The 11,809-nt window shown below is 41.5% G+C and overlaps 1 protein-coding gene across 1 annotated transcript in view; it reads left to right on the top strand.

The window, feature by feature from the left end:
- Positions 1-11,809, top strand: part of Dpy19l1 (dpy-19 like C-mannosyltransferase 1) — a 94,629-nt gene that overhangs the window by 47,699 nt on the left and 35,121 nt on the right. The window contains exons 8-9 of the mRNA XM_028763787.1: positions 5,989-6,080; positions 9,087-9,186. Of these exons, the coding sequence (XP_028619620.1) occupies positions 5,989-6,080; positions 9,087-9,186 (192 nt within the window). The remainder of the gene's footprint in view (positions 1-5,988; positions 6,081-9,086; positions 9,187-11,809) is intronic.

The following is an 11,809-nucleotide window of genomic DNA, read 5'->3' as shown; positions in this document are numbered from 1 at the left end:
AGAGAGAGAGAGAGAGAGAGAGAGAGAGAGAGAGAGAGAGAGAGAATGTGTGTGTGTGTGTGTGTGTGTTGTGTGTGATTCCCTGGAGCTTGAATTACACAGGCAGTTGTGAGAAGTCACTGTGGGTGCTGAGCACTAAGCTGCTGCCCTGTATAAGAGGAGCAGCTGCTCTTAACTGCTCAGCCGTCACTCCAGCCCTCCCTGCTTTAAATTTTAACTGTTAGAAATTCCTTTCTCTGTGAAATAGGATTGTCTAGTTTTTTCCATAGGGACTTAAAAATTACTGTGTATTATCAATGTTTTATATAAGAATACTATTATGAATATACTCACATAAAAATGAAAAAGCCTTTTGAAAATTTCAAAAATTTACTTTAGAAAAGTAAGTGAAGGTAGATGGAAATATTGTCTTGAGGGCCATTTCTAATTAACCATTTAAAACTACCCACAACGTATTTACTCATGCCAATTTCTTAAATATACTTATTCATTTTTGAGAACTTCAGTATTTAACATACATTGTTCTCTCCTTTCTCACTCATTCAAATTCTCCTATGTCCCCTCTCATTTATTTATGTTTAATTACATTGTTGTGTGTGTGTATCTGTGTGTATGGATGCACACAAACTGAATCCATGTAGCATTGTTTGTATTAGATAAACTACTTGTATGTTCATCTGTGCAGGAAACAGACTCCTCCTATTTTAGAAGCTACTGGTCAGGTGTTGCACGTTGTATCACTGTGGGACCATGTGCATATCACTTGGCTTGTCTCATCTCAGGCAACCACACTGTTGAGATTTCTTGGGTGCATTTTCTCTGTTCTATCTAGGAGATACTATTTAGAAGTAGCCATCTCAGGCCTTTGGCTCTTCAAGTCTCTCTGTCCCCTCTTCTGTGAGTTTCCTTCAGTCTTGGGCATAGGGGTTGGTTGTAGTACAGATCTGTCAGTCGGGGTTGGGTACCCCACAGTCATTCAACTATGCTGTTTGATGAATTGAGGGTCTGTGTAATAGTCCCAGTTTGTTCTGTACAGAAGCTCTGTGGGTGGGGAGCACTCCACTTACCCTGTTGACATAGGATAAGACTTTAGAGCAGTTAGAAATTATATTGGTTTAGGAGAATGGCAGCAGTAGGTTCTCTCCTCAGGTCTGTGACTTCTCCAGCATAGGCAGTTAGCTAGATTTATATGATCAGTTTCCTCCTGTTGAGCAGATTGAGTCTAATTTAATTTGATAGCTGCTGTTTATACCCAAGACAAAAGTGGCTCTACTGCACCATTGTGGAATCTGTTCTCCCACATTGTCATTGTGTCATCATGGTGGGTATGAGCTTTTCAGCTTTGGTAGGACTGCTGATGGCTTCTCTTTCTTGACAGATTTGATGTCACCTTCTAATACCATGGAAGCAGTCCTCAGGCTGTCAGTCCAGTTGCATTACAGTTCTCCAGACCTTATGTCCAAAGTTTATGTTGTCTTAGGCAATAGGGTCTACCTTCACATTCTGGAAGGCAACCAAAGGCAATGGAAATAAATAGTCCATACTGGTTTTTGAAACTCTTTTATTCCTCTGTACCTGGGACTCCAGGTTTTTTCTTAGGTATTAAGGATAGTTATCACCCCATGTGGTGCAATTGCATCACACACACACACACACACACACACACACACACACACAAACACACGCTTTTGTACACACAAACATTAAGTTAACTTATAAAATGTTTTCCCTGTGGCTTTTGCAGACATCCTTAGTGTTACCTCTCCTTGTCTCTACTCTGTATTCCCACTGCTTCCTCTGTAGCACCTGCCTCCTACCATCCGCATCTCCAGGTTAGTAACGATTGGAGCTAGGATGCACAAGTGAGCGGGGGTGCTTCATCTCTGTGGTCTGCGTGACCTCAGTGCAGGCTTTTCTAATTCTAGCCATTTACCTGCTAACTTCATTTCATTTTATTTTCTTTGCAACTGAGCAGAACTCTGTTGTGCGTATGTTTCATACTTTCACTGTCCATCAGTTGAAGGATTTTTAGCTTGTTTTGATTTCCTGCCTATTTTGGCAAGGGTAGCAGAGAACATGGATGCGCGGGTATCTCTGAAGTGGAATATTGAGTGTCTTAGATATTGTTAACTGGGCTAAGATTAAAATACAAATCTGCATGATACTAATTACTTATTGGCATGATTATCTTGCTTATATAAAATTTGGAAAACAATTCTTAGAACACTGAAAACAATTTCGATCATCTTCCCAATATTTTTTCATAGCAGGAAGTTATAATATCTCAGTGTGCATTAAATGAAACTACTAAAGACTCATTAACTCATGTTTACTGAGCACATAGATTTATTAACTATTAGTGTATTTTTAATTGAAAAATGATAATTATATGATCTGTCTACACATTGTAGATTTATTAGTCAAAATAATTACATTTTGTGATTAAAGATATTAAAAGTATTCTTAGAGTCATTTTAAATACAAAGTGTGCTGTTCACTGTGGTTACAGCAGTACAGTAGACCACTGACACTCTTCTAGTCTAAGTGAGGCTTCGTTCCTTTGATCTGAATTTTCCTTTTCACTATACTCCGTCTTCTTCCTACCCTGAATCTTAAGAAGCACCAGTTTATTTTTTCATTTCTCTTAGTATAACATTTTTTATTTCCTATATAAGTAAGACCCTGTTAACCTTCACTTTTGTTTACCAATTTTTCTTAAAAATTAAAATTTTTTATCATTGTGTGTGTGTGTGTGTGTGTGTGTGTATGAGAGAGAGAGAGTGTGTGGGTTTAAGTGTGTGTTTGGTGTGTATGTTTATGTGTGTAGTGTGTATATGTTCATTCCACATATTACAGTCAGGACAGTGGGTAGGAGTTAGCTGGTTTTCTCCTTCCCCATGTGTGTCCTGGGTAGTGAACTCAGGGTTGGGACACGTGCCTTTGCCCGCTGAGCCATCTCAGTAGCTCTTAATTTACCACTTTGCATGCTTGCTTTCTCTTACTGTCATGTATACACCTTACCCAGGCAGATATCGTCTTATTCCATATGGGTATGAGATTTGTGCTTCATAGCATCTTGCCTTAAACACCATTGTATATGTTGTCCAGAAGGTGCTACATCATCATAACTGACTTTTCTCATACTTAAGAAATTCAGTGATAACATATTGCACACTCAGATTTCCAAAGTTATTCCAGGCAGTTCCTTTATGCTTTTGTTTTGGATTCAGAATTTGATTTAAGGATCACACATGGTTTTTAGCTATCATTTAATCTAGAATGTTTCTTCTAGAGTAGTGATCCATCTGTTTGTCAGGATGGGCATTAGAATTTGGGCCTGGTGTTTGGTACAAGTTCCATGATTTGCACCTGTCTATTTCCTCACCAGTGGGTCCCCTGATTTGACAGTTTTTGAAGACTATAGCAGATGATGTATCGTTTTTATTGTAATATATTGAGAAGCTTGTGAGACCAGTTTGCCACATTATTGGATTCCTTCAGTCAGTCCTGTGGCTCAGGTGGTAGAAGTCAGATTTGTCTGTTGAAAAGATACTCTTGTTTCTTTGTGTGCTACTAAGTGGTTTGTGTCCTGATACTTTGAGATTTAGAATGCCTTGTTTCCTTGAAGCATGCTACCAAATGCTCACATCCATTGATGAACATTGCCTGAATTGTTTACTGTTAGCTATTTAAAGTGGCAGTTTCCTCATCCTCTTATTTTGTCTATGTTTAATAATTGGTGTTCTATAAAGATGAATCATCCCTCTTGCTTTCTTTTACTTTTATTATATATACATGGGTTCTTTTGTGAGTAATGTTTTATAATCTGGTCATCGTAATTCTTGATGTTCAGATCGCTACAATTTCGATAGTTGCCTTTGCTATAAGTCATACATAATTTACACATGTTAGTGTCATATACAGTATCTGTTAAGCTGAACAGATTTTACGTATGTACCAATTATGTAGCTACTCTCTAGAACAGTGATTCTGAACTTTCCTAAGGCTGTGATAATTTAATACAGTTACTCATGCTGTGAGGATCCCCTACTGTAAGATTATTTTTTGCTACTTCATAACTGTCACTTCTTTTCTGTTATAAGTAGCATAAGTATCTGCTGTAAGGCCCCTGTGAAAGGTCACAGCCCACACACAGGTTGAAGACTACCCCTCTAGATTAAGGCACAGGAGGCTTTAGCCCTGTTTATTTGACACTCCTAACTTCCTCCGTGGGAAATAAATCCTTTCTCCTTCAGTATTGATGGGTTTGGCACTTTTGAGACTCTATAGAAATGGATTCCTACCTTCTGTTTTGAAATAGTAGTTTTTTTCTTGGTTGAGAATTTCTTACAAGCACACAGTATGTCTTAGTCATATTTACCTGATCAGCTCCCCTCAGAACCTCTCAGCACGTTGGTCTCCCTCCAAACTTCCTGCTCTCTTTGTATTTATTATTATTTTAATTCATTGAATGCAATCAGAGCTGCCCACAAATGCATGGGTGTGGGGCAACCCACTGGGACATGGGCAACTAGTACCCTCTCCCTCCCCCAACAGCCATCAACTGGCAAGAGCGCCTCAGCTGGGTGTGGGGCCTTGGTGGCTCCTCCCATATCCATGCTGGGGTCTCCCTGGGTTGTGCAGATAGCCATAGCTGCTGTGAATCCATATGTGTAGTAGTTAAGTCATGTGCAGAAGACTGGGTCACAGCCCTCCTCCATCATCCAGCTCTTACATCCTTATGCTCCGCTTACATGATGATCCCTGGGACTTGGGGTGGGGACCAGTGGATTTAGGTGCCCCATAAACAGCTGAGCACTCATTGTCTCTTGCTCTCAGCACTTCAAACCATTACCCCCCCCAACACACACACACACACACACACACACACACACACACACACACACACAGTGAGAAGCTTCTGCCAGACTTGAGAGCAGCACAGATCTATGGGTATGGACATAAATATTTATAGGGCAATTTGATAGTGTGGGTTTTCCCCAGGACTGTCAGTAGCCACTAGTGCAGCAAAGAGGAGAAGGGCCCCTAGGAGCCACCCTTCCTTCCATGATTCATGAGCACCTGTTGACTGCCCCCAGTTTTGTTCAGGTCCAGGGCAGGCAGCCATAGCTGCAGTGACTACACTGTGCACAGGAGACAACTTTTTGCATCGTTTCTTTTTGTCTCGTGGCTCTTACGTTCTTTCCATCCTGTCTTTCAAGATGTTCTCTGAGCCCAGCAGATGTGGGATGAAGGTTCTGTTAGGGCTGAGCTGTCAGGCCTGCATCTACATTCACTGATCTTCAGTGCAGAGAGAAGTGTCTCTGAAAAGGATGGGGTGGTATTTCACTTCTTTTCATATGTTCTTCCATCTTAGAAGACTTTCTTCCTGGTACTAAATGATGCCATAGGATCACCCTGTCCCAAGACACAGAACCAACTATTTTCACAGAATCTTGTATCTTGTTGGGGAAAATGGTATTTCGAGATCACAGTTTGAGCTGTAAGCACTTGCATCTTCCTAGTGCTGAACACATCTGCATGTTAGAACAGTCACACTCTTTTAGGAGTTTTGAAATACACCATGGATTGTTGTAACAAATACCTACCCATTCTGTAGCTCTTCTACTCTCAGGCATATCTCCAAAGGGAATACAACTTTTATCAAAATTTACCCACACTCCCATGTCTGCCTTAGCACTAGTCACAATGCCCAAGACAAAGGATCGACAACAAAGGTTAACTGATGGACAGATTAAGCACAGTGTGGGCCACACATGTACTTGACACGTGCCTTGACCCCGGTGCCCCTTTCCCAGCATTGCCTCTCACTTCCCAGCATTTGTATTTACAGAAAGCCCAGCACTTGTGTGCAGTATATCATCTAAAGTGCGTATAGGCAGTACTTGGTGTTTCCTGATCACCCTCTTCACCCTGTGTTTGTCAGCACCTTGAGTGAGCGCATCCTGTGGCCTGTTCGTTTTTCAGTGTACCCGCGTGATGTGGACGCCGCCTCTCCGAGAGAGCTTCTCATACCCGTTCCTTGTACTTCAGATGTTGCTTGTGACTCATATTCTCAGGTAATTCTCACTGATTTCTCCTGATGGGGTTTTACTTTCCCTTAAACAACAAATTAGAGTTTTGTACATTTTTTTAAAAGAATATCTTTAAGTTTCCTTAATAAAAATTGGCATAGTAAATTAAGGTGATGATGTTTTGTTGAATTAATAGACATAATTTTAAAGTGTTTTTTTTTTAAATGTAACTTTAAAGATCTTCCTGCACCTGCCCTCTGGTCCTCGTTTTGCTTTTGTGCCCGTGGTCACTGTTCATGAGTAAATCCATGTTTACTTCTCTCCACATTCCCTGGGCTTTCTCTTTTGCCATGTCAGCTGCCAAATGAAGAGAGAGGCTGGCCATCCTGAACCCATCCCTCAGGAGCAGAACTCAGAGTCCCAGTTGGGAGCACTAACACAGGAACTTTGTGTCCGGATGCCTGTTTAGTGTCTGAATATCAGATAGTAGCTATAGAGAGAAACCACCTCCATAGACCATAGAGTTCCTGTCAGAAATCCAGAATTGAATTAAGTTTAAGTATTACTGAGAATAAGAGCAGCTTGTCTTTCCGTGGACACATTCTGAGCTTAGACATGCATTGCCTCTATCCAGAGTGCCAACATGGGTTAGTGCCTGTGGGTCAAAGCCTGGAACAATCTGAAGCTGTTTGGGTCTGAGAACTCTATTCAGTGGTCTGGTGGATTTTGAAGAGTGGGGAAGGCTACTGTGCAAAACTCTGAGTGTTACCTCTGTAATGGAAGTAGAAGACAGGGCCTGTACACAGCTTCCTGTCCCTCATGTAGTCTCATCACTCAGACCTTTCATAGGTCAAGTTTGTGGTGGTTTTTACATTGTCAGCCTTTTAAAAGCCCACATACCTCCACTCCAGCCTTCCCCTAAGTCCTTGCTTATGATAGGTCTCAGTGTTGCTTCAGCTCCTGCAAATGAGACACAGCTCTGCACTATAGACTCTGGCACTGAGAGAAAGGGCTCTGTGCAGTCTGGAGGAAGTGCTGCATTGCAAGCCCACCTTCTGCTCACCCTCAGGAGTAATTCACATCCACATGACGGTCATTCTTGGCTTTCCCATTCCATGTGTACAGACACTAAACCACTCAGGAGCACCTGGTTCACTTTTCCTGTGTCTGCTCCTGTTAAGTCTGATGATGAGGAGACTCCAATTCTTCTCTTTCCCGCCCTGTTCTGGTCTGTGGCTCTGTGGCAGCTGAGAATGAATTAAAGTGGGTTGATCCTTTTAACCATACCTCTCTGTGGGTCTGAGGTCCCAAGCTGCAGGCTCTGGCAAGGCTGCACTCTGCCTGGGGCCCTTGAGAGAGACTCAGTTTCCCTGATCCTTTGTATGTTGGTTTCTGTTCCATCATGAAAGCTAGTAGTTGAGAACTGCACCTTTCCCTATACTCACTCTGCCCTGCTCTGCAGCCTTTCGTCTACTTCCAAGATTGTGTAATTATGCTGGGTTCACCTGCATAGCCAGGAGCTATGCTTGCCGTAGGATAGGTGATTAGAAATCTTAATTCCACCTGGACATGCCTTCCCCGTTGCCATGCCCTGTTTCATCACAAGATTTCAGACACACTGTGCTGGGGGCTGCTCCTATAGCTGTGGCCTGCTTGTCTCTGGGCCACTTTCTGAGATTTTCCTCAAGGTTCTTCTGTTGCATGCACTCCCCACCTTCTTTTGTTTCCTGTCTCCTTGAGGACAGGAATACTTTCGAAATGAGGTTAGCAATAGGTTTTATTTTAGCCAATTGTTTTGTGCAGTTTAGCATTTGAAGTGTTTTTGAACATCCAGGTTTTACACAAACCACCTTCTTCACCACCACAGTCTGTTTATTCTCAGTTGGTCTAAGTAATGTTTGTTTTTCATTTCTGCTGTCCAGGGCTAGTGCTGTATTGATCATTACCAGCTGGAATTCCTTTGGTTTCTTTTGGTTCTTATTTTCTCTGAGTGCATTATATATTGAACTGCCAGATTAGTATTACATTCTATCCTTAATTTTCCTTGTTAACTATAAAATGAAAATCAAGCCTCATATTCAAAAGTAGCAGAAAAATGCTTTGTTTTACAGAATGGCATTTCAGCCCCTTTGACTGTAATGTTCACTGTGGTCCAACTCATACATGTGCAAGCACATGGCCAAGATTCATGGGATGGTGCCCTGTTTCCCATGTTGCAGCTCGAGGTTGTCTGTCCTTCCACTTCATCGAAAGTGTTAGTTTTCATCTAATTACTTGGTTCTTAAGGTTGCCAGGTGCTTAAGAATACTTGGGCTGGGTTAGAGCAGCAGAGCAGGCTTGTTCCTTGGAGCAGTCTAGGAAGGCAGCTATGGTGGCGTCCCTCACTGCTGGCTCCTCACCCGGTATGCTCACTCTACTTCTGTGAGGATGGTGGCAGACTTGGGGGCTTGGCATTGGCTCATCCCATCTGTGGGAGTAAAGGCTGTTCCTGAAAGTCTTGTACAGTACTGGTCGGTCCTAACATGGCACCCCTAGTGATGGCTCCAGATCAGCTCCTTCTTTGCCTCTGCTTCTCTCTTCCAAAGGGCACCTGCAGAAGACTGGCTTTCCTGCTGCTTCCCGGCACTTGGTCTCACCCCATGCACCATCTCTGCAGTGTTCCTCCACACATTGCCTGGCTCATAGGATGTCACTTGTGTTATTTCTCCTCAACAGTCTCTTCTCCAACTCATGGATCTGCGGACTCAACATCTTAAGAAGTTTGATTGTAAATTCACAAAAATACAATGTAAAAAAAAAAAATAACCGTACTCAACTGGCCTCCCTCCTTCTATTTGGCAGGGTCTTATGGTTTTGAAGTAATAATAGGTATTTACTTTTTATAGAAAATTATTGTAATTGAGAATCTGAAGGTGTAATTTCTAACCCATTGGTTCATCTTGTGCACAGTTTATGTGAACCCCAGATCATGCTTATGATTCTGATTGGCAGCAGTTTGGAGCTATGCTGGACTGTTTTGTAGTTAAACCTCCTGATATTTATCTTTCCAAGGGCTACAAAACTTTACAGAGGGAGTTTGATTGCACTCTGCATTTCCAATGTATTCTTCATGCTTCCTTGGCAGTTTGCCCAATTCGTGCTTCTTACTCAGGTAAGGCGGCCACATTTTTAAACTTAAGTACTTGAGCTTAGTGAGCTCATTTGTATAAAATCATAGCCAAGATTAAGTTTTTATTTTTAGCGTTTGAGAATTTTATATATGAGAACTGTATTAGCACCATTCCCGGCTCTTCCCTCCAAGTCCTCCATTCACATTCAGGGCTTCTGTTGTTAATGTTACATATGTATGTCTGCTTGGATCGGCTCACCTGTCACCATCCCTGGAGCAGACTGGTCCTTCTTGTTTCATGAGTCTTAAGTTCTAAGATTTTCTAGGTCATTCTTAGAAAGAAAATTCAGAGTGTAGACCTTTGTAAGATTCATTTACTACTGAATAGTATTGCTTAGTAGTAGAATTCAGGCTTGTAGTGTGCTGAAAGGAACTCATGGTTAACCCAAAGGAAGTCTTAGGTAAAACATGTTCGGCTAGGATTAGTTCTGTAAACATTTCACCAGTGTTCATGCATACATAGCGCTTATTTGCATCAGATCCGTCCTCCTCATTCCCTTCCCTTCAATTTCTCCCTTCCACATTTTCCTCCCAACTTGTGCGTGATGCTCACATATCCCCACTCCAGTGTGCTCTGCACCCTGCCCCTCTGAGTACATTAGTTCTGTCTGTATGCACACGAGTGTTAGATCATTAATTGGAACATGAATAGCATCTCTAGGTCCAAATCCCTGAAGAAAAGTGACTGCCCCTCTCCGTCACAATTACCAATCCTCAAATAGGTGTGGGACTTCATGACCCCCTCCCGAGTCCATTGTGAGACTTTGGCTAACTGCCCTAAATCCTTACATGTCGAATAAACACATGTGGGACAAGAGAATGAACAGGCAGGGGGGCCATGCTTGATGTGGCTGCCCTAATGGTTGGTTATTTATCATCTCCCATGTATTCCTGCTTCTCTCTTCCAGATTTATAAAGCAAGGTAGCCCTCTGAGGGACGAGGCTTTTGTGGGCTCAGGCTTTTCTGGCTTGCTATTAATGAAGTTATTCTTTCCACATTTACATAACACTGCTGGAGAGATGCTTTTAAATACTCAGATACCTTGCCTCAGAAATAAAGGCAGATCTGGATTTAGGTTTTAACTATTTACTACCTTCTTAGACAAAACAAATAAACAAACAAAATCTCAAAGGCAATAAGAAAAAAGAAAACAACACCTTAACTTTTCTTTCTTCCAGATTTATCTTTTCTGAAGCACAGGGAAGGAAAGTGTGTACTTTGTTTGGTTGGGTTAGCGTCACAAGATAGCGTTCCTAGGTCTCAGTGTCACAACCAGCACCCAGCCAGATGTCAGTAAGATTAGCTACTTTGTTTTGTTTTACTTTTTGAGACAGAATCCTGGTGGCCTCAAAGTGATGATGCTCTAGCTCAACTTCCGACCTGAGGTGAGCTCACAGATGCCCCAGGCACCAGGCTCTGTGAGTTGCTTTTTTACTATTTAAGAATAAAAAAGGTTAGGGTTTTTTGTTTGTTTGCCTTTTTTTTAAAATCTTCTTTGATCTTATCTTTGAGACTTTGTCTCCTTTAAATTCTATTTAAATTCAATTTGTGGGATAAGTTATCCTAGGAATCCCAAGATTGTACCCTATAAGTGTACTGCTCTGCTCCAGGAGTGTGAAGGGGACTTTTAGTTGCTTCCAGGTAGTGGGATAGCCTGTGTTAAGTAGAGAAGTATAGAATATATATAGAAGGGTCTATCCTGCCTCTAGTGGGGAGTACACAGAACAACACACAGCTGTGCACACATGTCCTCTCACGGTAATCACCCTGAAGCCATGCAGTCTCCGTGGGTAGCTGAGGAGAATAAATGATGCTTCTTTATTAGTAAGGAATGTTTGTATAGAGGACGTGGAAACAAGAAAATAAAAACAAACAAGAGCTTAATGGTTGGATAGAGTCTATGTAAATCGTTAGCTATTATGCAGTTTTTCCATGTTTGTGTGTGAAGAGGTGTAGAATTTAATTTGAATGGCGTGTGTGTGTGTGTGTGTGTGTGTGTGTGTAAAGGGTAGAGAGACACTGTCATGAAACCCCTCTACATGAGCTGGAGTATCATTTAATCAATGAATTCATCAAAATCTAGAAATTTTAGAATTCTTTATAGATAACAGAATTTCCTTCAAACTGAAAAGAAAGTTACTTGTATTCTTTCAAATTTGGAACTTGAAATTTGATTATAACTAGCATGTGACTGTCTGAATTTACATAATACTAATGAAGGTAGCAAGTAGGGAGACATAATGTATTTTCATATAAATATACATTACCTAATTACTTTTAAGTTTACTGTGTCTTCTGTAATTATGTCCTAGTGGTCATGTTATAATTACAGTTTCAAGTGTCTGATTGGATAGAGGACTTTTTAATTATATGTGTTGACTGTAGAGTTAGGCTGATATTATGAGTGCTGTTCTGGGCAATCCACAGGATAGATATTTCACACTGTATGCTGTGGAGTGCCATGTAAGTGCAGAAGGAAAGCTAAACCACTCAATTCCTACGTAAGGATAATTGAAACAATAAGGTAGTCTTGTCTTTATTCATGTGGCTACTTGGTGTGTGCGTGTGCGTGTGCGTGTGCGTGTGCGTGTGCGTGTGCGTGTG

The sequence above is a fragment of the Grammomys surdaster genome, unplaced genomic scaffold (assembly GCF_004785775.1).
Source record: "Grammomys surdaster isolate TR1022 unplaced genomic scaffold, NIH_TR_1.0 140, whole genome shotgun sequence".
NCBI classification, from domain to species: domain Eukaryota; kingdom Metazoa; phylum Chordata; class Mammalia; order Rodentia; family Muridae; genus Grammomys; species Grammomys surdaster.
The sequence above is the reverse complement of the archived record's forward strand: the minus strand, read 5'-3'. Positions and strand labels throughout refer to the sequence as shown.